The sequence below is a fragment of the Portunus trituberculatus genome, chromosome 45 (assembly GCF_017591435.1).
Source record: "Portunus trituberculatus isolate SZX2019 chromosome 45, ASM1759143v1, whole genome shotgun sequence".
NCBI classification, from domain to species: domain Eukaryota; kingdom Metazoa; phylum Arthropoda; class Malacostraca; order Decapoda; family Portunidae; genus Portunus; species Portunus trituberculatus.
Window position 1 is genome coordinate 2420026 of NC_059299.1, and position 26563 is coordinate 2446588.

The 26563-nt window shown below is 36.5% G+C and overlaps 1 protein-coding gene across 1 annotated transcript in view; it reads right to left on the minus strand.

Annotated features, from left to right (window-relative positions):
- Positions 1-1349: 1349 nt before the first annotated feature.
- Positions 1350-26563, minus strand: part of LOC123519683 (calcium-activated potassium channel slowpoke-like) — a 253402-nt gene continuing 228188 nt past the window's right edge. Inside the window, 12 exon segments of the mRNA XM_045281184.1 lie at positions 1350-6022; positions 6692-6847; positions 7583-7695; positions 7848-8083; positions 8272-8455; positions 8578-8802; positions 8951-9122; positions 11224-11280; positions 17838-17982; positions 20128-20154; positions 22548-22631; positions 24790-24813. Coding sequence (XP_045137119.1) covers positions 5803-6022; positions 6692-6847; positions 7583-7695; positions 7848-8083; positions 8272-8455; positions 8578-8802; positions 8951-9122; positions 11224-11280; positions 17838-17982; positions 20128-20154; positions 22548-22631; positions 24790-24813 — 1643 coding nt within the window. The 3' untranslated portion in view covers positions 1350-5802.

Here is a 26563-nt window from a genome sequence, read left to right on the forward strand (position 1 = left end):
AAATGGCCTAATATTCATGCCAGGGTGATGGAGAAAAAAAAATCAAACTCGGTCCAGATTGGCAGATACCGTGCTACAAACACGTGTCCTGCGCTCTGTCCGTCAGCCACCTCTGTGTGAATTATTTGTACGCCCATCAGGCTTAGGCATTAGTTAAATAAAGTTAGGAATTCCATTGCCCCATTTTTTTTAGCTTTGCTTCTTCATTGTCCTCTCCGGCAACGGTGTCTGTTGCCAGATTGTCTTTCCTCCCTCATCTACGGAGCATCCGCCTCAGTGAGCGTGCTTTTGGGGTGAATTAACACCGTCCGGCCCCCATAGAGTGGTTTGGCAGGACAATCTGACATTAGGTAACTCCTCCCACTTGTGTCCTGCTCCCCTCCTGAAGGAGGGAGGTGTACCCCCTCCATGTCTGACGGACCTTCCAACCTTCCCCTGTAAAGGGGATGGACGATACTGATCGACGACCCCCGACTACTATAAATTTTTGTCATCTTTTTAAGCAGTATTTTTAGTAACCTACTTTTGGTATGTATATATTGATATAGGCAGGTAGGTAGATTACCAATTTTTCCCATGCTTTCATCAGTCCTTGCATGATTGATACTGTATGGAGGAACATAAGAAACTCATGGCAATTACTCAAAAAGTAAAATAACGAGTTTGATGATCTTGCCACCTAACATGCTGATAAAGAGTACTATACTGAAGTACTCCATGATTCCTTGAGAAAGTAATGTCTTGAATGAAAAAAGAATACATATATAATAGATTGGCAATTTTTCCAACTATTGTATCAAATCAGAGATTGAATTCAACCTCCTTGTATCAAATGTCCCAGGTAGTCAGCAGACTTGTGTCTACATATCCTCTATTTTAAGTTCCTCTTGAATTACGTACTCACCTTTGATTTGAGTTTTCCTTATTATATATATATATATATATATATATATATATATATATATATATATATATATATATATATATATATATATATATATATTTTTTTTTTTTTTTTTTTTTTATATATATACATTTTTATACCATTTACACATCTTTTGTTATCTTCAGTGAACTACACTTGTGGTGTTGATGAGTAGATGTTAACTTGCATTACAATACTCCATATGCTTTAACAGAGTTTTATCTTCTGCCTCCTGTTAACATCCAATGATAGGAAAAAGGCTTTAATGTACACAGTAAAAACCTTTTGATTAAGTTATCTAGTTTCTTTTCCCATCAACAGTATAAGAAAACCAAAAGTTATATTACATACCTCTCAGTCCCAGCATGCATCAGCCACTGCAACACATCCACAACAATTCCATGGATGGAGTGAAAGCCAAAACAACAGAGGTGCATTTATTCTATTGCTGTTCAATTATCCAAATTAAAAGTTCTGAACCAGTAGTGTAATCCTTATTGTTAAACAAACATTAACACAATATTTCCTATATCTGATGTCCCATCCACTGCCTATCATTTGAATGCTTCTAAATTGCTACGGTTTTCATCATAATTCATTGAGTATCATATTGAATTAAAATGTTTTGACTAGTAAAATTTTAGGCTTGATAACTAATTTTGCATTGAAAGAAGCTTGTACGTACAAAGAATGTTGCATATGTTATTGAATTATTTGATGTCTTTAGATCAGGTAATAGCACATTAAGCATTGAGTTTCTTTGCTTTTGGTAATGACATGAGAACAGACAAGTCATACCCAAATTAAGTTATCAGTATAAAATGTATTCTAATGATCGACTGTAAACTTGGGTACTTGGTGTGGCAGGGTCAGGCAGACAGTTCTAGGACACCAGCGACTGGCAAACAACAAACACAGGCCAGGTTAAAACTGGCAATTCATTTTGTAAAAATACAAAAATGCAGTCCATAAGGATAATGACACCAATCTTAAGTAAGTGGTGTTTAAATTGTCAGATATTTTCTTCATTGAATGCATTTTGATATTATGCTGACAATTTTAACCTTGTCCAGTCCATGAGTCTGCAATGGTCACCTGAGGCAACAGGCACACTCACAATAAGGCTATAATTCTTAATATCAGGAGACTTTCATTCATACACACCAGTATTAGTGATTAATGTGTGTTGGTGTAACTGCACACTGCTGATGTTTGCTTGGTGAGCATTCTGTCCTAATCTCACACTTTTCCACAAAGCTGATGTGCCAGTTTTTCTAGTACTGGCTGTAATTCATAAATAGATTCCGAATTATTCACTTTCAATAGTTTCCTTTTAAGTATTAGCCATAATTTCATGTAGACCATATCTTACTCCAATGTCAGTTAAATAATATAACAATTAAAAATACAAACTTACAATCAGAAAGGCTTAAAATAATAATTATGCCTCTTGTCTTTAAAAACATTTTTGACATAAAACAAAAACATACCAGACATAAATATTATGCCTAGCAATAGTCAATATTTTAGCCAGTTTAGATAAGTTTTTCAAAAATTTAATTTGCCTTATATCTTTGCAACATAAACAACATAAGGCAGGTTTCCTAACAATGGCCCAACAACAGGGTGGGTGAGAGAGCACACAGATGGTGGGTGAAGACTGAGCTTAAGACACACCAGAGCCCAAGTCAGAGGTAACTGTTGAATTATGACTTGATTCAGAATGCACACATTCAGAGTGAGATTAATCTTCGAAAAGAGAATTGCCAAATTCTTAATCACATATTTCTAGAATATTATGCTAGTTATGCAATTAAAGACAACTTATATATTTCCCCTCATGATTAAAAACCCTTCATAACAAAAAGCTAGTCTTAACTCTGGATTTAGTTTCCAAAGATCATATATTCACTATTAGGTAATAGAAGCCAGAGCATATAAGAAACAAACAGACATCACTCAATACAAAACACATTTCATAATCTGAGGAAAATGCAAGGATAAATAGTGTACAGTGATTTCATAAACATTTCAAAAAGAAGCACAATTATCATGCAGTACATGACACCTGGAACTATAGTACATATCACATTTCATGTATATCATGTTTTCAGCATAGTTCATTCTAGGCATTTACTGCATGACCACTGGTGGTCTGAAAGGGGACAGAGTCAGGGTCTTTTCAAGAAGGGGACTAATTTTCATAATCTTGATAAACAAGGCTGGGCTCTTGGGCAATGCTCACTTGAGAGAAAGACATCCCTCCACCACTCTCTGACCCTGCCCCCATATGGCCTGGAAGGTGTGAGGCAGGCAGGATGCTAGGGTGAAGTGCAGTCAGTTGGCTGGTGACCAGGGGACAGCAGTGGCCTAGAAGTCTTGTCTCACTGATATTACATCTGATTTCTGAGTTATCATGTGTTCCAAGTCACTTCTTACTTGTTTCAATTTAAGCACCGTTTAAGTGAAGCATTAATTTCAGAGATATTTTATTTCTTCAGCCAATAAGTATTAAATTGCATTTTTTTTTTTTTATCACCATTTCATATTTTCTCACCAGTTGGCTGACAAACCCATGCACCTTCTACTGGCCTTTCATATAAGAAAAGAGAAGTCATGATTGAAGAGAAATAAAAACTCATTAAGCTCTTGGCATTTGTAAGGCAATAACAACACAGTGCAGCCAGAGAGATGCGCTTTGTGAGTCCTGAATAGCTCATGCGCTAATTTCTCCCCAGCAGCAGGTGAGGAGGATAAGCCTCCAACTTCAGCTTAGCAACCGTCCATATTTCACAGATGATTCAGTGCAGCACACATCTTCATAGGAGTTGAGAGAATATGCATGAGTAGATATGAAGAACACTCTGGTGAATATTGACACTCAAGCATTGATCTTGTGATCTTTACCACTGACAAAAAGGGTCATTATGAGCCAAGTTCCTAGAGTTACTGTAAGTAGGAACAAGGACAATATATCATTGCACACTGTGGATCAAAACAGGATATTATTAACATCAGAATTATGGAATGGCATACCATACAAACTAGGATATGATCACAGGGGTCAATATGACTCAGCATAATGGGAGCACAACCCCCAAGCCCAGGCTGAGGTGGGCCACCAGTAAACACAGCCACCACACTTCAGATGGCCACCTACTAGTGGACCACAGTGGACTAGACCCCAAGATAAATTCTCACACCCTGGAGCATTAGTGGACAAAGAAGTCAACACAAAGACAACATGATATAGCATCCACCCATGGGACTCCACTGAATATGTCCCCTTGTGACCGAGAGCAGTTTGTATTAGGATGAGCTAATGAAACAGTAAATGAAAAAAGTGATGAAAGAAGCAGTACGAACATTATGACTGTCCACCTCAACTGATACTTCAAGATGAGAGTGGCAGTACAGGTCACAAGTGACCACACTGGACCTTTGGAGTCCAGTGTCCTGGTGCTCCATGGACATGGCACCAATACAAATTTTGATTTGTGAAATGCATTTCCTTACATCTTTTGACAACTTGAAACTTGCAGTCTTATTCACAGCAATGTTTTATATGATAAACTTTGTCAATAATACACAACTAAGTAAAAAACTATAACATGTAACATTTTTCAAACTCTTCTCTAAACAATTTGCAGATAAATACATTTCTGAGCCTACATCATACTGAACAACTATCCCTGGCTATACAGTGCTTGTGAAAATTATTTGTCCTCTGTGCAAGAATTTTGGAAGGCCATTTTAAACTGAGGAAGAAGAGTTATTATTAATAGATAAACAAAATATATGTAGTACACCATATCCCTAATAATAAAAAGAAATCTATACATAGTAAGAACCTAAATAGAGGATAGTTAAATTTATAGTTACAAAATCAGTCAATATAGTCAAAACTACCTAAGTTATGCACAGAATACAAAAGAAAATACATCAATAAAATCTTACATTTTCTTCTAATGTAGCATCCCCACTCTCAAACAGACCTAGACCTTTCACATCAGATGACCAGGAATACAGTGATAAACTTTCAGGAAGGACAGTTTGGACACCTCTGAAACTGAGCCTGTTATTCTGGCTGGTCTCTGCCATGTGTCTAGGAGAGTTTGAAGGACCCTGAATACGAGAGCACTTGCTGCAGGTGTGACTTGTACGGCTGCTGGGCCGATGTGTCTGTGAGCCGGGCATGTGCAGGCTGACTTACAATGGGTAACTAAACTCAGGGTTGACAATGGAGCTACACCCAAACCACCTGGGACACTAGCGAGTGAGTCAAGGTAGCAACTTTGCATAGTTGGAACATCCTATTACAACTGTGAACTTCCCTATGTCAAAAGTCCGCGATCCCACACAAAAGTTGAGAATAACACACTGGATACTCATTCAAGCATCAATACTGTATTTACATTTCAGAGATGTTAAGAGACCACATGAGGAATTGTCATTATTTCATTCCTATGGATGAAATGAATGTACACAAAACAGTATGAACACACATGAACTAATGAGTGATGAAGCACACATGGGCCACTGCTTGTGTAGTGAGGTGGATGACACCTCTTCTTGTGCTGGGACCATCTGGAACACAACAGACCAAAAATCCACTATAGGAGGCTGAGGTGACTACAAGGGATGTGAATATGTACCAAGAGGAGATTTGAGTGAGGGAAAATGTAGTGGGGGAGGACGGCTGAAACACAGCACGGGGCAGCTGCCATACGCTGTTGTGCTTCATGGGCACTGGGCGGCTGGCAGCAGCAGCTGATGAGCGGGTGGTGTGTTGTGGTGTTGGTGTGGTGTTGGTGCAGCGCTGGACTCTTTTAGATGTAGGAGTAGGGTCCGTCAGTGAGGGCGCTACAGAGGAGGAGTCAGGAGTTGTCTTCTTTGGACATGTCTCCTCGGTTAGGCTTGTACTCCAGGCCAGGGTCGAACTGCATGAGGACAAACACCTGGTCGGTGGGCAGCAACGTGAAGTCATCTGGTGGGTTGGTTATCACATACCGCTTGGACGACGCGTCACACGAACTTGATGTGTCGCGGAATCTGCAGTCCAAACCAACGGCAGATTGAGGAACCATACGGAGTGTTCTGTAAATCAATTTCATATCTCACGAGCATAGCGAAAATGATATCTCATAAAACAAGAGTTCCGATCCTCGAAACAATTTACAAGCTTGCCCAATGGCCATGCTACTGTACAAGAAGTGCAGAAATGTCTCATAAGCCGTGTGTTTAAAAGCAGGTTTACATACTTTACAAAGCCTACTTTTGCAGGCCTGAATAAGTTATATCAGGATTTTAACAAGCCAGGTGCATACACACTTTGTGAAACATTACAATAGCTTACTTTTACAAACCATTATCTATTGATGATGCAAAAGGCTTTCTTATTTAGAGGTCCGCTCTTACTGAATATTGAATACCATTGAAGGGTATAAAGTGCACAAAGCTGATATATAAATACATGGGAGACAGGAGATAGGAAAGGGAGGGAAACTTGTGATAAAAGGTGGAAATGGAATACATAATGCCGTAGTCCAATATCATGATTGTCAAATTGAATTATTTCCATTTATTCGCAGACAATAATTAATTTATACAAGTCATTAATTTGGACCAAGCCTCAACTCCTTTTTTACTTGTGAGACACTCATGAGTAGCAGTGGGTGATACTGTTGTATGGAATAGCCGGAGATACCAAGTGTGTGAGGTGCGGGTGGGAAGGGAAAGGAAAGGACAGAGGTGGTGCCTACTTACCTGTACAGACCGATACAAAGCATGCCATAGTTCCGTAGAGCTGCACAGAAGAGGTCTCCATACTTGCCACCTTCACCAAACTGACCTAGTGGACCGTCGTACAGGGAGATTTGGCCCACTTGACAGCGATCCCGATTAGCCAAAGTTTCAGGAGTGCTGGAAGTAAAATTTTAGTAATTACGCAGCATTTAACTGCTTTGAGGTACTCGTAATTTTAAACTGAAAAGTCCACCCTTGTATTTAAAATTTCATTGAATCATTGCTGATAATAAATAAAATATATAAATACAATCTTATAAGAAGCTGTAATACTTTAAATCACTATAACAATGATCTACTACCCTAATTGTGAATATGTTTTACAAATCGACCAAATTGAACACACACACACACACACACACACACACACACACACACACACACACACACACACACACACACACACACACACACACACAGTATACATACTGACACAAACTGCACTGTAATGTAATCATAATCAAGATATAATAAATGATCACATTTTCCATTTCATTCCTGATTTCCCTCATTACATGGACAGCCTGGAGCAGCAGCACCACACCAAGGCCAACATCCAATGATGAAAAGTTATCAGGAAATTACTTATAAAATGAAGAATTGTAAATTTGCCGATAACTTTGCAATAACTGCTGAGTTGCTGAAAAATTTGAAAGTAAGATTAAGAGGAAAGTAGAGGTATGATCTGATTCTTACTAGCTTGGCACACAGATGTAAAATATTCAAAGTACACATTTACAAAAATATGAATAGAAAATTTTATTAATTGCAAAGACCATCAAACACTAGAAGCAATTTTAAGTAAACATTTCTATCATAGTCCTCTTCATCCTTACAGAATCATGAGCCCACCTGTAACCTCCCCTGAGCCCAGCACCCTCGGCCAAGATCAGCTCCAGCTCGGGGGTGGCACCACCAGTGATTAGGGACCGGATTAAGGTGAGAGCATTTTGGTTGAAGTATGTCTGTTACAGGAAAAAAGGTGGATGTTATTATCAATATCAGTAGCAACCTGTTATTTCCATGTTACCTGCTATTTCTATATATGATTTTCATAGTGTTAGGGTAAATAATGAAAAAAAGTACTATGAGATGTATGTACTACAGGTGCACTTACTGTAGACATAAGAGAGTCGAGGACAGAGACTGCAAAAGCTGTGCCACATGCAAATGGTTGTGTTAAATAAAGTTCAGTGTCAGGATCATCGTCATCATCTTGATCAAGAAACTGAACATTACTGTCATTTATAAGTTCTGTAATCATTGGAACGTTGGCACCATAGACCGAACCCCGACGCTGCAACACTATGGGGGAGCCCAAGGGACTCAGCGTGTCTCCTCCAGTACTGGGGTCTGGTGCACAAGGAATGGGTGTTAGACAATTCTTTCTTGTTTAATACTTCATCCTATAGTGCAGTTAAAATAATAATTGGACAAAGTGTATTATTTTTAAAAATTTTCCCAAAAAATATGGATTTTCTTACATCAATTGACCTTTAGTCAACAAATTATCATAATTCCAGCAAGCAAAATGAGCTTACTCTGATTAAGCACGCCAATGGTGTCATCAAAGGTCATGGCCTTGATGTTGAGTGAAGCAAGGATGGCTTCCTTATCCGCTAATGTTGGATCATCGTTACTAGGGACCTTTGCACTCAAGATGACACACATATCACATAGATTGACATTCACTGCTCTTAAATCTGCTCGGCTAAGTGGTGATCCCTGATGGAGGAATATTAGGCACGGAATTAAAGGTTTTGTATTCATTTGAGATTAGTTAGAATTGTCCACAATATATCATGATAAAAACTTTTCATTTATATAAGCATGCAAGTTATATTTACATTCAGAACTGATATTTTTGGTAGGTTCTGAAGCATCTTCCATTCTCTCCTGATATAGTCTACAGAACCAACAATGACCACATGTTTGAGCTCATGGTAGTGGAAATTGGAGGCTCGAAGGGGCATAACTAAGTTTCTAAGACCAATCAGTGGTGAGTCAGGGTCTGCAAAAAGGCAGACTACCACATGGCCATTTAGCACTGTCATGGCCGCTTGGTTACGGTCCTGCAATAGAAAAAAAAAGTGAGTTCTACAATTTATCAACAAACCTGTATGAATTTACACATGTATTCATCAGGTACAACAAATGTGTGTTATTTCATACTGTGGTAGGATGCTTTGCCTGCTATTCAGTGCACACCAAGCAGCTTACCAATATGCAGTCTTCCAACGATCTTGCCGGACACCAGTGGAACATCCCTGTGGAGTCGTATTTCATCTCGGTCTTCTCAAAGTCAAAATCCTTGGCTTGATCATCAGCTATTCCAACAGTCAAACCATTGCCAGTACCACCATTTCCACCACCACTGCTGCGACTGGTGGGCCTGAGGGCAGAACAAAATCCTAATACTAATGGCATCACATACAAGTATTCCTGAGGCTTGAGTGTTGCTATAAAGGCTCAAACTACAGTATAACATCCAAAACAATGTGTTGCTTTCTATTCAGTCCATAATGACTGGATTGTTTAAATTCTATTTTTGGAAGATGAAGATGGACAATGCTTTATGCATTGTCCATGGTGACTTGACTGCTCTTATTTCTACTTTTTGGAAAGAAGCCATATATTCTATTGATATCTTGTAGTCAATATTTTGAATAACCTATGGTGACAAATTGAAGAGGGAGGACACTGTAAAATTGCTGCTTTGGATGAACATCAGGAAACTATTTGAGACAGTTGTCATACAGTATTCAGATCAATGATATTTGAAGAATTAAGTTATAGTGACATTTGCCCATGTCATATGTTGTAATGCTTCTAAAATTGAAGGAAAAAGAGTTTCAATTTTGTTACTTTACTGTACTTAGTTTTTTCCTTGAATTTTTAATACAGTTGCTAAACAGTCATTCAGCATAAAAACAGATTGGGGTACCGAAGTTGTCAGAAATTAGTAATCATGTCAACAAACCAAAGCATCTGAGCTGAATATAGTCCTCATTCTTAAGAATATTTCTTTGATAGCTAGAAACGCAACTAGCTTCACTCACACACCCAATCTCACACACTTCCATGTAAAGGCTCCTCTTTTTTTCATTTATAAGAATCATCTAGAATGCATTTTAGAGTATTCTCCAGGAAAGATGATGTGACCAATAAGGAATGAGAATGTGAGGATGACATCTTGTATTTCTGAAAAAGCAGGAGCCTTTACATTCACATTTTAGTTACAGTGTTTTTTGTGTATATATTATTATTTAAATTTTTTCACTTTCTTGTGTGCCACCTCATTCTGTTATTTAATATATATATATATATATATATATATATATATATATATATATATATATATATATATATATATATATATATATATATATATATATATATATATAAATCATAAACATAAACATACTTCATCGTGCAGATGTTGATGTCAAATACAGCAATACACCCAAACCTCTACTGAATTTGAGAGAGAGAGAGAGAGAGAGAGAGAGAGAGAGAGAGAGAGAGAGAGAGAGAGAGAGAGAGAGAGAGAGAGAGAGAGAGAGAGAGAGAGAGAGAGAGAGAGAGAGAGAGAGAGAGAGAGAGAGAGAGAGAGAGAAATTAATTATCCACAGACTAACTGGCCATAAGTTCCTCAACCATGTGGTGAAGTTCATCTTTGGTAAAGAATTAAGAAATTCATGAAAAGTAAATTCTTTTATGTAAAAATTTTGTTAAAATCTTCAACATATTTTTAAATAGTCATATATTATATCATGACTGAACAAAATGAAACCACACTTTGAGGTACTTATCAATAAGATATATTGTGCAACAACATAAATGCAACTCAAATAATTTCTGTATTTCTTGGAGAGAAAGAAAAAGAGAATAAAAACTGTAATGATGCAAGCATATCTGAAAATGACTAACATAATGATAAGTAGCAAACTTAGTAGTATGTATTTACAATCTAAGTAGTAAAGAAGTGCAGAAGTGGTGAGAGTGAATCTTGCATGGTCATGCAGGGGTGTGTGAAGTGTGAACAGAGTGAGACAACTGGACAAAGTCTGGTGCAAAGGGTTCGGAACCTATTCAATCATTCGTGTGTTTTGAAAAGTACATGTAGGGGCAAGAGATCTGCTATACACTTTGCCAAATAGTGAGGTAAAATAATCATAATTCTATTCCTGCTCATCTGCTGCTACCTATATTGCTAAAAGTATCAGGGATATTTATGTGCAACTGCACAGCATTGTGATAGTTAGGCAAAGTGCCATTTTTATGGCTGCAGAGGAATAAAACTTTTCACCATAATGTGGAACTCTAAACACCACATTTTTATACAAACGTGACATGTTTTATTTTGTGATTCCAGGATTGTGGTGTTAAACTCCACACTACAGGAGTGCCTCAAACCTAGTGACACTTGTGGGACACAAATCAAGCTACAACGGAGGGCGCGCTACATGGAAACGTGAGGGGAGGGTGCGTACATGAGTTTCTTGACCTCGTAGCTGAGGTGATAGCTGTACGTGTTGTCCTCTGTCACCCTGCAAGTAACAAGAAGACAGCGTGAGCAACCAGCCTGTGAGGAGCGTGTGAGGGACCCAGGAATGTGACTCACAACACAGAGTGAAGAGTGAATATTAGCAGTGAGACTCCTCTGGATAAGGTTAGTGATAACATGACAAGGTGAGGAAGTGCAAACATATTTACTGTGATAGTGAAATCTCGAACATCACAAACAAACAATTAATAGGAGTCATTAAGAACATGATGAAACATTTAAGGTTTGAGATTACATTATCAAAGATGAAATTGCAAGAAAGTAACTTGTAGTAGTTGTCATCTAACTCTATGTAGTAAATGGCTCATGTGTATCATTTTCAAAATCATTTAAAAAAATTAAGAGCCTCTTCATTTTCAGCATAATTGATTTTTAAATTAATCTAAAACATTGATGAAATCAATACATATATATAAATCTTATCTTTTTTTAATTAAGAATTCTGAGTCTAAAGTTTACTGGGTCTAAAGTTTATAAGGTCTCATTCACCAGAAAATGTAAATATTTCATCAGGGAATAAATGTTCTTGATGAGATAAATAACAACTGAAAATTGTAGAAGCATATTAGTTAACATTCCAGTGCTGTCACTTATCCACTACTGAAGCAGAAGAATGGTACAAACAACCTATATACATTGTGCTAAATCTTTACCAATGCTGCACAAAATTAAATGAATGGTTCAATACTGCCATAAGCAAGGACACTGACATGAGTTTAAACTTCCATTTATCTATAGGGATCACCATATAGTGAACCACTAACCTACCACTATGTGTATGGTTTATGCAATCTTTTTATTCTTTTAATAATGCCATTAAATAAATAAGACATTCTTGTGTGCTTGTATTACACAATAGCAATTTACTATTATTATTAAAAGTACTACTCATAGTAATGGCTTACATCAACTGATCTTAGTCTTACATAATCCTGAATAAAACTAATTCAATCAAATTACCAGCAATTAAGTACCTTTACAGCTCAATACCCACAAACAAACTCTGGCAGTCATTTAATACTTCTTTTCACCAGGACACAGCTTATGTGGCAGTTTAAATTTATATTTAATTTTTTGTGATGCAATGTGATATGAGGTTCTGTACCATTACATTGTTATTAATGTTAGGGATCAGATCTCAGTTACTTTTGTTAGTTTGTTATTGCATAATGTCTAGGATTATTATATTGCATTTAGTAAACAACTAGTAAAATCATATCAGTCAAGCTATATTCCCATACACCTGACTGATGTCCCCCTAAAAGTCGATGGAGAGAAATGAGACCTTTACATAATGGAACATTGTCGCACTGTACAATACAGATGACGGTGTTCTCAAGATCTTTGCTTTGTCTCTTTTTATTTCCTTTATTATGTCGATGGAAGAGCGTTGCAGTATTTTTCAAAATCAACTTCAGATGTGGCTGGGATATTTTCCAAAGCACAGGGTATATATAATATATATATATATATATATATATATATATATATATATATATATATATATATATATATATATATATATATATATATATATATATATATATATATATATACACACACACACACACACACACACACACACACACACACACACACACACACGGCCCGGTAGCTCAGTGGTTAGGCGCTGGCTTCACAAGCCAGATGACCGGGTTCGATTCCCCGGCCGGGTGGAGATATTTGGGTGTGTCTCCTTTCACGTGTAGCCCCTGTTCACCTAACAGTGAGTAGGTACGGGATGTAAATCGAGGAGTTGTGACCTTGTTGTCCTGGTGTGTGGTGTGTGCCTGGTCTCAGACCTATCCCAAGATCGGAAATAATGAGCTCTGAGCTCGTTCCGTAGGGTAACGTCTGGCTGTCTCGTCAGAGACTGCAGCAGATCAAACAGTGAATTACACACACACACACACACATCTGGATAAGATTTGGGAGTGGAGCAAGAGGTGGGAAATGGAATTTAATCTGAGCAAAAGTCATGTGATGGAGATGGGGAAGAGTGGAAGACGGCCAAGAGGGTCATATAAGATGGGTGAAGAAGTAGTGTTGAAAAAGGTGGAAAGGGAAAAGGATTTGGGAGTGATAATACAAGACCATGGGCAGTTTGAGGCTCATATTGATAAGATGTTTGGAGAAATGTATAATTTGATAAGAAATATTGGATTAGCCTTCCATTATATGGATAAAGATATGATGAAGAAATTAATTAGTACGGTAATTAGACCAAGATTGGAATATGCTGGAGTGGTTTGGTCCCCTTATAAAAAGAAGCATATAAGGAAGTTGGAGAGATTGCAGAGAATGGCAACAAAAATGGTTCCGGAATTGGCAGAAATGACCTATGAGGAGAGATTAAAAGAAATGAATTTGCTTACCTTGGAACAAAGAAGAGAATATGGAGATTTAATACAGGTTTATAAACTGTTGAACGGACTGGATGAAGTGGATAATGAGCAAATGATGTTGAGAGAGGAAAACTTAAATAGAACTACGAGATCGCATAGTAAAAAGATAGCCAAGGGAATATGCTTGAAGGATGTGAAGAAATATAGTTTCCCACAAAGATGTGTGGAGGTGTGGAATGGTTTGAGTGAGGAAGTGGTGTCAGCGAGGTGTGTGCATAGTTTTAAAGGAAAGTTGGATGTGTGTAGATATGGAGACGAGGCCACACGAGTATGATACCCAGGCCCTGTAAAATTACAACTAGGTGAATACAACTAGGTGAATACAAAACTAAATAAGGCAATTAAAATAGACTTGGATAATAGGTATAATGTATGGAGAAGAGACAGAGTGGGTAAAGGAAGAGGAGGAGTCATGATTATGTTAAGGAAGGAGATAGTGATAAACCAAGTAGAATGTGGGGAAGGAAAAGCAGAAGTATTGTATGTTAAGATGCATATTAATAAAAAAGAGTTAACAATCATTGTAACATATGTGCCACCAAAAACAAATTCATGGACCAATCAAGAATATAAAGACATGATAGATAACACAATAAAGAGTCTAATGAGAATTGTTAAAGAAAGGAGAAAAGTGATATTAGTAGGAGATTTCAACTGTAAAGAAGTGGACTGGGAAAATTATGAAAGTGGTATGGGGAAGAAGCCTGGGAGAAAGATTCTTGAACCTAATGATAGACAATATGATGGACCAGAGAGTAAAGGAATGCACAAGATTCAGAGGAAACGAGCGAGCGAGATTGGACCTAGTTTTTACAAGGGGTATACAAATGAATGATGATATAAGATATAAGTGCCCATTGGGAAAGAGTGACCATGTAATATTAGAAATAGATATAGAAGAGGAAAGGAAGATAGAGACGATTCATACAAAGGAGACCGATTAAATTACAGAAAGGCTGATATTGAGAATCTCAAGAACTATTTTAAAACGTAAACTGGGAGGAGATGGAAAACTCAGAGACAATGCAAGAGAAATATAACTTATTTTTGGAAATATACAAAACAGGAGTCAGGAATATGTCCCAAAATATAGACCTAAAGAAGAAGGAAAGAAAGATTGGTTTAATGCAAGGTGTGCTAGGGCAAAGGAGAAAAGAGATGGAGCATGGAAAAGGTGGAGGAGAAATAGAAATCCAGCAAATAAGGAAAACTTCAAGGCAGCAAGAAATGAATATGTTAAGGTGAGGAAGGAAGAGGAAAAGAACTTGAAAAGGACATTGTCGAAAAATGTAAGGAGCAACCAAAATTGTTCTATAGATTCATAAATGGAAAAATTAGGCAAAAGAAACAATAGAAAGGTTAAAAGGAGAGAACGGGATGGTGGAAGACCCAAAAAGTATGGCAGAACTATTAAATAAAAATTCCAGGAGGTCTTTACTAAGGAATCCAAATTTGAAAGGCCACAGGGTAATAGAGAGACAATCTATATGAAAGAGATTAAAGTAACCAAGCTTGAAATAAAAGAGTTAATGAAGGAACTGGATGAAGAGAAGGCAATGGGACCAGATGAAGTCTCAGGCAGAATACTGAAAGAATGTAGGGAAGAACTAGCAAGTCCTATATACAACATCATAAAATGCTCAATAGAAAATGGAACAGTACCAGTAGAATGGAAAAGAGCTGAGGTGGTTCCCATATATAAGAGTGGAAGGAAGGAAGAACCTTTAAATTACAGACCGGTATCACTAACTAGTGTAATATGCAAGATGTGTGAAAGAATAATAAAGAAACAATGGATCGAGTTCCTTGAAGACAACAAATTAATATCAAATAGCCAATTTGGTTTTAGAAAAGACGGTCTTGTGTAACTAATTTATTGAGTTTCTATTCTAGAATAGTTGATAGAGTACAAGAGAGAGAGGATGGGTTGACTGTATTTATTTGGATTTAAAAAGGCGTTTGACAAAGTGCCACATGCAAGATTACTATGGAAGTTAGAGGAGAAGGGTGGCTTAAAAGGAAGCACATTGAGATGGATAGAAAATTATTTGAGGGGAGAGAAATAAGGACGGTAGTTAAAGATATGAAGTCCAAGTGGAGAGCAGTAGAAAGCGGAGTGCCACAGGGGTCAGTATTGGCACCAATACTTTTCCTCATTTATATTAACGACATGCCAGAAGGAGTGAACAGCTACATAAATCTGTTTGCAGATGATACGAAACTGTGCAGAGTTATAAAGCAAAAGAGGATTGTGAAATACTGCAAGAAGACCTAAATAAGATCTGGGAATGGAGTAAAAGTGGGAAATGGAATTCAATGTGAACAAAAGCCATGTCATGGAAATGGGAAAGAGTGAAAGACGACCTGTGGGAATCTATAAGATGGGAGATGGAGTAGAACTGGAGAAAGTTAAAAAGGAAAAGGACTTAGGAGTGACGATGGAAGAAAACAATCAACCAGTAAGCCATATTGATAGAATTTTTAGAGAAACATATAATTTGCTAAGGAATATTGGAATAGCATTTCACTACATGGACAAAGAAATGATGAAGAAATTGATAAGTACTATAATAAGACCCAGATTGGAATATGCAGGAGTAGTGTGGACCCCTCATAAAAAGAAACACATAAAGAAATTGGAGAGACTACAAAAAATGGCTACAAGAATGATTCCAGAATTTGAAGGGATGACATATGAGGAGAGACTAAAGGCTATGGATCTACCAACCCTGGAACAAAGAAGGAGAGAGGAGACCTGATACAACTTTATATATTGATCAATGGAATAGACCAAGTGGATAATGAGAAACTGATCCTGCGAGAAGAATATGACATCCGAAGCACAAGATCGCATAGTAAAAAGCTGAGAAAAGGAAGATGTCTGAGAGATGTTAAAAAATATAGTTTCCCGCAAAGATGTATTGAGACGTGGAACAGTTTAAATGAAGAAGTAGTGTCTGCAACGAGTGTGCATACTTTTAAAGTAAGATTGGATAAGTGTAGATATGGAAACGAGGCCACACGAACATAAAGCCCAGGTCCTGTAAAACTACAACTAGGTAAATACACACACACACAATGGTGCCTCGAGATATAAGCATCTTGCCTTATGAACAATTCAGTTTATGAGCACAAAATACTCAAAAAATTTGCCGTGGCACTTGAGCATTTGCTCAAGTTATGAACTACACTGTATAGTTAATCCATGTGGCTCCCACTGCTGCATGATGAATCACACACTCAGTGTTTCTTATTTCCCCTCCATCTAGTTCCATAACCATCTCTCTCTCTCTCTCTCTCTCTCTCTCTCTCTCTCTCTCTCTCTCTCTCTCTCTCTCTCTCTCTCTCTCTCTCTCTCTCCTTCCTCTGACACACACACACATGCCTTCATGCCACCCAAGCTTTGTTTTCCCACACTATATTCATTATCATTGTTATTTGTTAGAAAATTTATTTTTAGATTGATATTTTTCGTGTGTGAAACAGATTATTTGGATTTCCATAATTTTCAAAGGGAAAATTTTTCAAAATGAGTTTTTCCCGATACGTGCTACATTCTGGAATAAATGAAGTTTGTAACCTGAGATGTGACTGAATACTGAAATATATATATATATATATATATATATATATATATATATATATATATATATATATATATATATATATATATATATATATATACCAAGAGATGTCTTCATTACAAGAACACCTCTACTGACTTTGCCTTCTTGAATAGTACTAAAATATTGACTGATATACAATGGACATAGTTGTGCTTGATCATAATTAGAAATCTATAAATCCTAATCCTTGTTACTGGTAGGGCACTTTGGGTCTCACTCTCAATTTAGTGAAACAAATCTGTAAAAAAGTGAATGAACTGACTGATTTTCCTGTATACCTACACTGCATAGACAGACTGCTCCTTGTCAACATGAAAAATCAGATTTAGTATATCTCCTCTGGTATTTGAGGAATATCTGTATTGGTTATATTACAACAGATTACATAAACCAAACTCAATAGGTGTATGAAAATTACATAACATGAGAATAGGAGCTGCCTGCCTGTTTATGTCAATGATCCAGACTTATTTAAATTTAATTTAATAGCAACAAGCAGCCATAAGTACCTGTCCTGCTGAGGGACTGACCGGTTGTAGCCCTGGCTTGGGGAGGTAAGGGCATCCGGTGCCCGACCTCCATTCTTCTTGGCTGCTGCTAGTGTCTTGGCGGCAGCATTGACCAGAGGTTGTCCACTGCTGTTCTGGTTTGCAACTGTAGAATAAAGGTATGTTTTATGTACTCCATTTTTAAAACATTAATTTTGTTCATTAGTTTTACCTGTAGTACACAAAAAAAAAATCAGTAAGTCTTTCAAGAAGGTATGATAACTCCTCACATCTGAGAGTAGACATATGGTAAATATGAATAGAATAAGACCACAAATATAATTTATAGTATATCAGTAATGATCAGTCTGTCAAACATTGGTTGGTGTCGTGTGGCAAACATGACTCTTGTCAACATTTCTGTCTGTGATTGTTTTAAAAATGTTATATACATTTAGGTTTAGAATGTATTTCACCGTTGGATGTTTCCTTGACAACAGTCATTATTATTGGTAGTTAGGAAGCTAAATAAGCATGTGCCAAAATGAGAGTGTGTCTGAAAAAATGGAGTGAGAGAGACATAGGCTTGTCAGCATGAAGTGGGAAAAAAAAAAAAAAAAAATTCTGGTCAATGAAACCCCAACACACACAGGCAGGACAGGATTGGAGAGAAGGGCGAGTGGGGCTTGTTAAGCTTAACTAACACAAGTACCATGCTGGAGCTTGTGGCTGGTTATTCATATATTGCATTTTAGAAAATATTGATGCATAAGCTAGCGATGCATGCTTTGACATGCTGAGATGCCAGAATGTAAAACATTCTATAATCTACACCACGGAAACCAGATAACTGTTCTGCTGATTGAAAATAGCCATGAAGATATCTCTGTTCAAGAAATTTTTTTAATAAAAATAAAACACCACTTATTTTTATCTCATCTTAGTAAACAAATTAATTTCCTTTGTATTTATATATATATATATATATATATATATATATATATATATATATATATATATATATATATATATATATATATATATATATATATATACACCTATCATGTTTCCTAAGCAAAATAACATACTTGTCTAAACATCTGAAAAACAACAAAACATTTGAAGTTTTCTGAAAACAAAAATCCATTTGAGCAATGTTTGTGATGTATGTTACACAAACACCAGTTTGTAAGGTATGATACATTGTAGGTTCTTGATTGTTAATGTGTTTTTAACAGGATACTTATCTGCAGCCTTCCACCTTGTACAGAGTATTGCTATATGATTAGCTGTAATCTTACTGAATATGGTAAAGTCTACCTAGTATATTACAAAGTGTATGAATATTTGCAGATGTTGTTGGAATTAGGCATCAACAATTTATACTAATATGTTGCCATGACTAAACATACATGCAGTGTTGCAGTGTACAGTCATTTTGCATCTTCATAAACAATACTGCTTGAGATTTACAATGAGGACTACTATAATGCAGTAATTTGGTACAAGGTTTGCACATTACTTAGTAAACTCCTACCATTCCATAATTCCACAAATCAATATTCACTGAAATAAGAAGTTGAAGATGAAGAAGTAGAAGACAAAGAAGATGAAGAGGAAAAGAGAAGGAAGAAGAGATGAGAAAGAGGAAGGGAAGATAATAAAGAAAAAGAGAAAGAAAACAAGAAATAAATAAGAGAAGGAGGAAGAAGAGAAGAGAAGAGATGAGGTATTGCTTTGACAAATAACTTTGCTATATATGTTGGTTTCGAGAATCTTGGATTCATGCACAAGTTCCATCCAAAATTTTGAAAGATTTTCTTGACTTAGCATGCACTGCCTGGCAATTGCCTGGATGCCACAAACAAGCCTGTAGCAACACAGAAAAGGTAACTAATACTGAACATTGCACAAACATTACTATATATATATATATATATATATATATATATATATATATATATATATATATATATATATATATATATATATATATATATATATATATATATATATATATATACAGTACACATAACAGACAATGAACAACAACATCTACAATGTTGGGACTAGCACAGGTTAACATTATCACATCACATAGTAACCAGTTTCATCCAAAATAGAAATTAATTATAATATAAACAAATAAGGAAATATGAATAATGTTAAGCTGAAAGATGCTGGGGAGAAGGGAGAGCAAGAGGAATCATTCAAGGGCAGGAGGGATGGAGATGATTAGGAATGGCTTAGTCATTGAAAATATGCATGTAAATTGCATAAAATGAGTAAGTTTCTTATATCTGACACTTACTTCCATCTCGAACCGGGATCTTGTCGCCTGTGGGGAGGGAGGGGCATTAGGATTTTAAAAATACTTTCAATACAATCTTTCCTCCTCAGTCACATTACCTCAAATAAGAATGCAATTTTTCATAAATATATTGGAAAGTCAATGATTCTGTCTTTTGTGTAATTCACTCATAAAATTATGCGACTCCTTTATGAAGAATGAAAGTTTTCTTTAGAGCAGCACAAGGATGCATTATTCTGTGATTCTTCACGACGGTGAGGAGGTAGACCTGATACTGCAGAGTGGAGTAGCTACGATGTACTAGGTGAGGCAAGTGGCAGTGAATGCCGCCTCACAGCCCACAATAAATCTTGCTGAATGACCACCAATGACTGTCTGCTGGGGAGCCTCCTACAAAGCATCATTATGCACAACCCTACTCCACCAGTACCAAGAACACTTCTGTGATGGAATTATGGCTTGACTGTGGTTTACATAAATCATAAATTGTATTAACATTCCATAATGCTTTCCAGTCTCTTGAAAACTGTCACATGTCACCATTTAGTAATAAATGACACTGAAACAGGCCAATAGGATTGCAATGAATCCCTAGTCAATTGGATATGGGTAGGGGAGTGACAGCTGCATCCCCAGCAGCTCCAGTCTGGCCAAAGCTAAACTTGTTGCCCCATACCTTATATTCATCAGAAACACAAAACAACTAGCACAGTTACTTCTGAACTGCATACTTAATCAATATTATTGATCATAGTGCATAATACATTTATAGGTAATATACTCTTCTCTGATGCAAACCAACAGCTATTAATTAAGAGCCCATAAGAACTTCTTAGAACATCACATTGACAATCAAGTTTACACACAACGTCAAAGATATCTGTAAAGATAATGAAACTACGATTTCAACAACCAGTAACCATGACCTAGCACCTCCCTACAAGGAAGTACGGTTAGGCAGCTGGCCAGTGGAGGGCTTCACCAGCCAGAAGAACAAGAAAAGGGCTTGCTGGTGTAGGTGGTCATGAATTTCCAAGGGAGCATGTATCAAGCACCTATTATAACCAGGACAACCTGCCACTTAACCACTGATCACCTGCCCACTTCCACTACCAAGTAACACTAATTTATAAACTATGTAGACTTGCAAGACAAACAATGGCCACATTCCCAGTCGGTACAGTATTTAGAGGTGCATCAAGATGTGGATCAGACTTGCTGGTTTTCAGAAACATAAAAACTGGGTCATGTTTGTTACACTGAAATTACACTGTATTGAATTACTGAAGCTCGAAAAGAAAGACTACATGGAGCAGGATGCCTATAGTCAAATTATTGTATTCTTTGTGGTCTGAACTTAAAGTGGAGACAACCTGTGATGCATAAAATGTATCATCATACTGTATACTTTTAGGAACTTATATTCCATTATTCATGACATTATGGAACTGCATAAATAATGGTATACATTATAACTTAAATTCATATACAAAAATTAGATAAAGTGTATGCACTTATCTACTCTTATCCCACGGACAGTGATGTCACACAGGTGCTCAGACATGAATATGTTGAATATGTGAATGTCACTCAGTTACTCAGATTTTATCTCCATAAATAAATGAATAAAAAGGTAAATTTACTGATAGACAATCTGAAACTGAGATTGCTTATCTATATTTAAAGAACACAAAGAGATAAATGGATATAGTAGGTAAATCGTTACAAGGGCCCTTGTACTGGTATAACAGAAGTTGAAGAACTTGTAACAAACCAGAGGCTATGGATTGATGTTTATCAAATGGGATAGATTTTGAAATATTAAAATAATGAGCACACCATATTAGCAACTGTAATTTATCTGTACCATAAAAAACATTACAAATGAACTTTTGCCCTTGGATTTTATCACACACACACACACACACACACACACACACACACACACACACACACAATATTTGTCAAGTCATGAAGAAATGCTTGCAAAGTCTATTTGAATAATACAAGTACTTTATTCAATATTTGTGTTCTTTCATTCTTAAGTGGATAAGATTTCTTCATGATGTATATTGTAACTCCATTTTAGCATCCAAATTTAAGTGCAATACTGAAATGACCCGAGAAGCATTTTAGATTTAAGTATAGTTCAACTGAAACAGTGAACTTGACTGTCTAAGCCCTGCACCTTGAGGGAATGTTGCCAAAAGCTCGCTTATTGAATATAACATTACAAAACAGTCAAGCTACAAGATTCTTATTTACTTAGACTAGATTTTTGGAAACATATGGCACTGGACATAGCCAAATACTAATTACTGTACCTACTTTAATACTCTCAGAAGACTTGGATGGATTTAACTGATAAAAGGTAGAAAGTGGGATATTGTGAAAGAATGTGAAAGAAGCAACTATGGTACCTCTGGAGTTGTTAAGAAGACGCTTTGGAAGTTCGGGAGGGGTGTAAGTAACTTGGTAGAGTTCTGTTTCAATATCTGACTTATCTGAAACAAACACACCGGAAAAATACGCGTAACTAACAGCCACACAGTAGTAAGAAAAAAGGGACATCGCCTGCCGAAAAATCCGAAAAAAAAAAAAAAAAAAAAATGTATCAGGAATGCCAAAGGGAATTTACTGAGGGTCCAATTTATGGGGTAGTGTGCTTGGCGGGGAGCAGGGTGATGGGCAGATGATGGATTGTCCACAAGGCATTGTTTATTATTAATACTGTGAACACCAAAATGTTATTATAATGCATTAAAACATGGATTTCAGCTGAGAAGAAATTATTTCACCAACTGTTATGTCTTATGGACATAGGAAGTGAAAATTCTGATGTTTAATAGATGAAAGGAAACTTTGGATTATACATATGAAAAAATCCAGGAGTCAAAAGCAATAAAAGGACATACAAGTTGCATATATTACAATACAAGTTCACTTTGGTGAAATTTCACTGCATTCTTTTGTCTTTTCTAGAATAATCTTGAATAGTTAACTTAAGCAAAAGATTTAATTAAATGCATACACATCAACACTGCTCAACTGTATGGCCCTTTGCTTACAACATTCAATTCCTGGATCTTCTGTGTAAAATATCAAATAAAATCATAAACAGGACTACAGACACTAAATTAAATATAAAGTAATAGTTAAAATTGGATAATTACGTATAGTATTCTAAATAAGAATACAACACCTAATGCACAAAAATTCCATACTGATAAATATCATGAATTAACTATTGTATATTTGAACTATCTACTCACCTACAAATTTTTTTACAATTAAAAACTGCTACTATGAAAAAATACCTATAACAATACATTTTCTTTTTACTACAAAAGAGCATTTCCTAAATCTACGCCCTTGAAAAACACTATTTATAAAAGATTTTACATTTCATTGTACTAATTATAGTACTGATTCACCAGATGGAAAATAAAAAAACAAAAAATAAGTAAATAAAAACATTCATGTAGACAAATTGTTTAGAACAGAACTATAAATGAGAAAGCAAAGAGACATAAAGAAAGACTAACATAAATACCACCAAATAAAATTGATGTCATCCTACAAATGCCAATGACATAAAAAGACAAAACACAAGTGGGAGGGGGATGTCCATAGCATGATGCCAGGGATGCAGCTTGGCGGCTGGGGCAAACTGGCAAACTAAAGGCTGCATGTTCTTGTGAAGTCACTTTGTCATGGAATGTTGCCAGAATGTCCGAATGATTTACAGGAAAACAATAAGAAGTTACATCAAAGAATATTTTAGTGCTGTACTGTATCCTTATACATATTAAGAGGAAATAGGTTTTAAGGATTACATAGAAGAAAAATCTCTGAATCATATCCAGAACCATAAATGATATTAATCAAAGATGTTAGATGAAATACTTCAGTAAGAAGCTTTATGTGAAAAAAAGCTGCCACCAGAGTAATCCTGAGAAAACTAAAACAACAAGAGATCAATATGATGCAACATTGACTGGAGACAGTACAAATAAAGCAACATACAAAAGCTAAAAACAACAGTTAAGGCTTGTAAACATTACTAGGAGATTTTTCAGTCTTGTTCTGTATATAAAGTATGTATATTAATTCTTTCAAAAGTAAGAAAAATATAACCAGCAAATCTTTAATTGATCATACTTAATCATTACACTGAACTACAAAGTACACCCCAGCCGCCAAAACTGTCTTGGGCTTGCTTGCCTGAGCCACTACAGTGTGGTCTGCTGCTACGGTTGTCTTGAGTATATAGACAAGGACGCTAGAAACGGCAATCGCAGATTTCTATGTAGTAGCCATGTTATCTTTTTTCTTGAAACATAGTTTTGGCACTCCAGTAATGAAATCCACAATCTGCCATATTTTATTGTATACTCGGTTTATATTGTTGGATGTTTGTTCAGGGCAACGACTTGGCTAACAAAACTAAAGTGTTCCAATCACTATGACATGAATTCCTCAATATATTTTGTACAGTTGCATCACAGGGAAATCTTGCAGCTTTGCTATGCTGCACAGCGAAAATTCGCTATCATCTAAGTACAGAATCATTCTTTTCATGCAGATGCTTTACAAGTCCTTCATAGCATCTTGCCTATCAGAATCAAAGGGTTAAAAGGCTACATCTCTGAGTAGACTTACTTGGTATATAGGTAACTTCTCCACCTTAAGATCACAGAAGACAGAGAGGATGAAAGATTAGTAGAAGGAAAGAGGCACGAGAATGCTTACACTTAGCATAGGTCATAATTTTTATGTTTTAACGGTTGTTATTTATACATGGTAAATGTTTGATATTTCTAATGTTTATCTGATAGCGAACTTTAGTGGAAGCAACACAACCAGTGATATAGCACACATATATGATGATTACATTGTTTTAAATATCATGGCCAATTGTAACGAATACTGTGTGGAGTTTATATTGATGAAAATCTTTATCACTTGCATAGGTTTAGTAAGTAAACTGTGGGGCAGGTCTGGCTGTACTCTCATTGTGAGCCATGCAGTAGTAACATCACCAGATTCAGGGATTTAAGCAGCTTTGTTTTATAGTTTAAGTCAAATTGTGTAAAGCTTTTTAATTTGCTACACCTGAATAGTTCAGACTGTATTAAGCACCAACTTGTGAAGGAAGATGAAGGTCAGTGGTTGTTCTGAAGAACGTTTAATGTATTTTGTCTTATTTAAGTTCCTTGTACTGAAAATAAACATTAATATCACAGCTGAAGTCCCTGAAACTTGTGAACATGAGACATCACGGGTAAAATTAGTCATATATAATAAAATCATGCAACATGCATTTGACACGGCCATCACCACCACGGTCGCAAGGATTTTACCTACTTGTTCGGCCTACCAATTGGACTGCGCGGACTCCTTTCCTGAATAATGCCACTAAAGAAAAGACAGGAGTTAGTGCGGGCAGCAGGAGAAACATGCATCATCGCCCACAGTAAAGATAATAGAGATAATAAAACAGGTCATACCTTTCATCACTCACCTCTTTTCATTCACTCTATGCAATGTCTAGCATTGGAAAGGGATTCCCTAGTAACGTAAATTTGACAACTGATAGTTTGTTTTATTTATCTTTTTAGTATCCCATCCCCAGCATCAGTTTTGAGGATATTGTCTCAGACTTGGCAACAAACAAAAATCTATACCACATTAAAATGGGCATAAATATTTGCAGATTTTACTTCCACTCTGAATGTAAGTAAAATCCTTAAAAGTGTTGCCACTATATTCAGAATATATAAGACAGTAATATCCCCAAAGCTGGTAATCCAAGTGGCAGTGATAAGCAAGTGGGTACCAAGTCTGCCAGCCCAGCTGCCCCACCCACAGGTTGCCCAAAGCATCATCACTCCACAAAAATACACCCAAGCCAGTATGATCATTAGTTGCTGGTGAGGCAAGAATATGATGAAAATCATTTCTATTTTATGTGAGTGAGAAAGGCAGATTGTTTTACTATCAGCTTTTTTTTTTTTTTTTGTAAATAACAGCCACATTAATCAATCCTAACAGTGGTTGTGAGTAAACATTAAATAGCTGAAAAGTAATGCAAGTACTGATGGCATTGGCAGCTTGAACGTAAGGATTGATGTGGTCATCAGTTGATGCTTTTAGAGCTAGTGGAGTTGGTGGGTATTGGTGAAGGTTAGGGTGGGGGAAGAAGTGTGGGGGGCAGGGGCAGGAGCTTTTTGCCCCTATCAGGCTGCCCCAAAGCAAGACTTAGTACCCTAGGATGACTCAATCCTTTCCCTGAATGATAGATATACCTCCCTGACACCTCTACCACAGAATCAAAATTACATGCATGGGAGCAAGCCAAAGGAAAATTTGATAGCAATGTTTTCGTGCACAATTGGTTGGCCAAGACCTGGAGGTCTTCCTCCATGTTACAGAA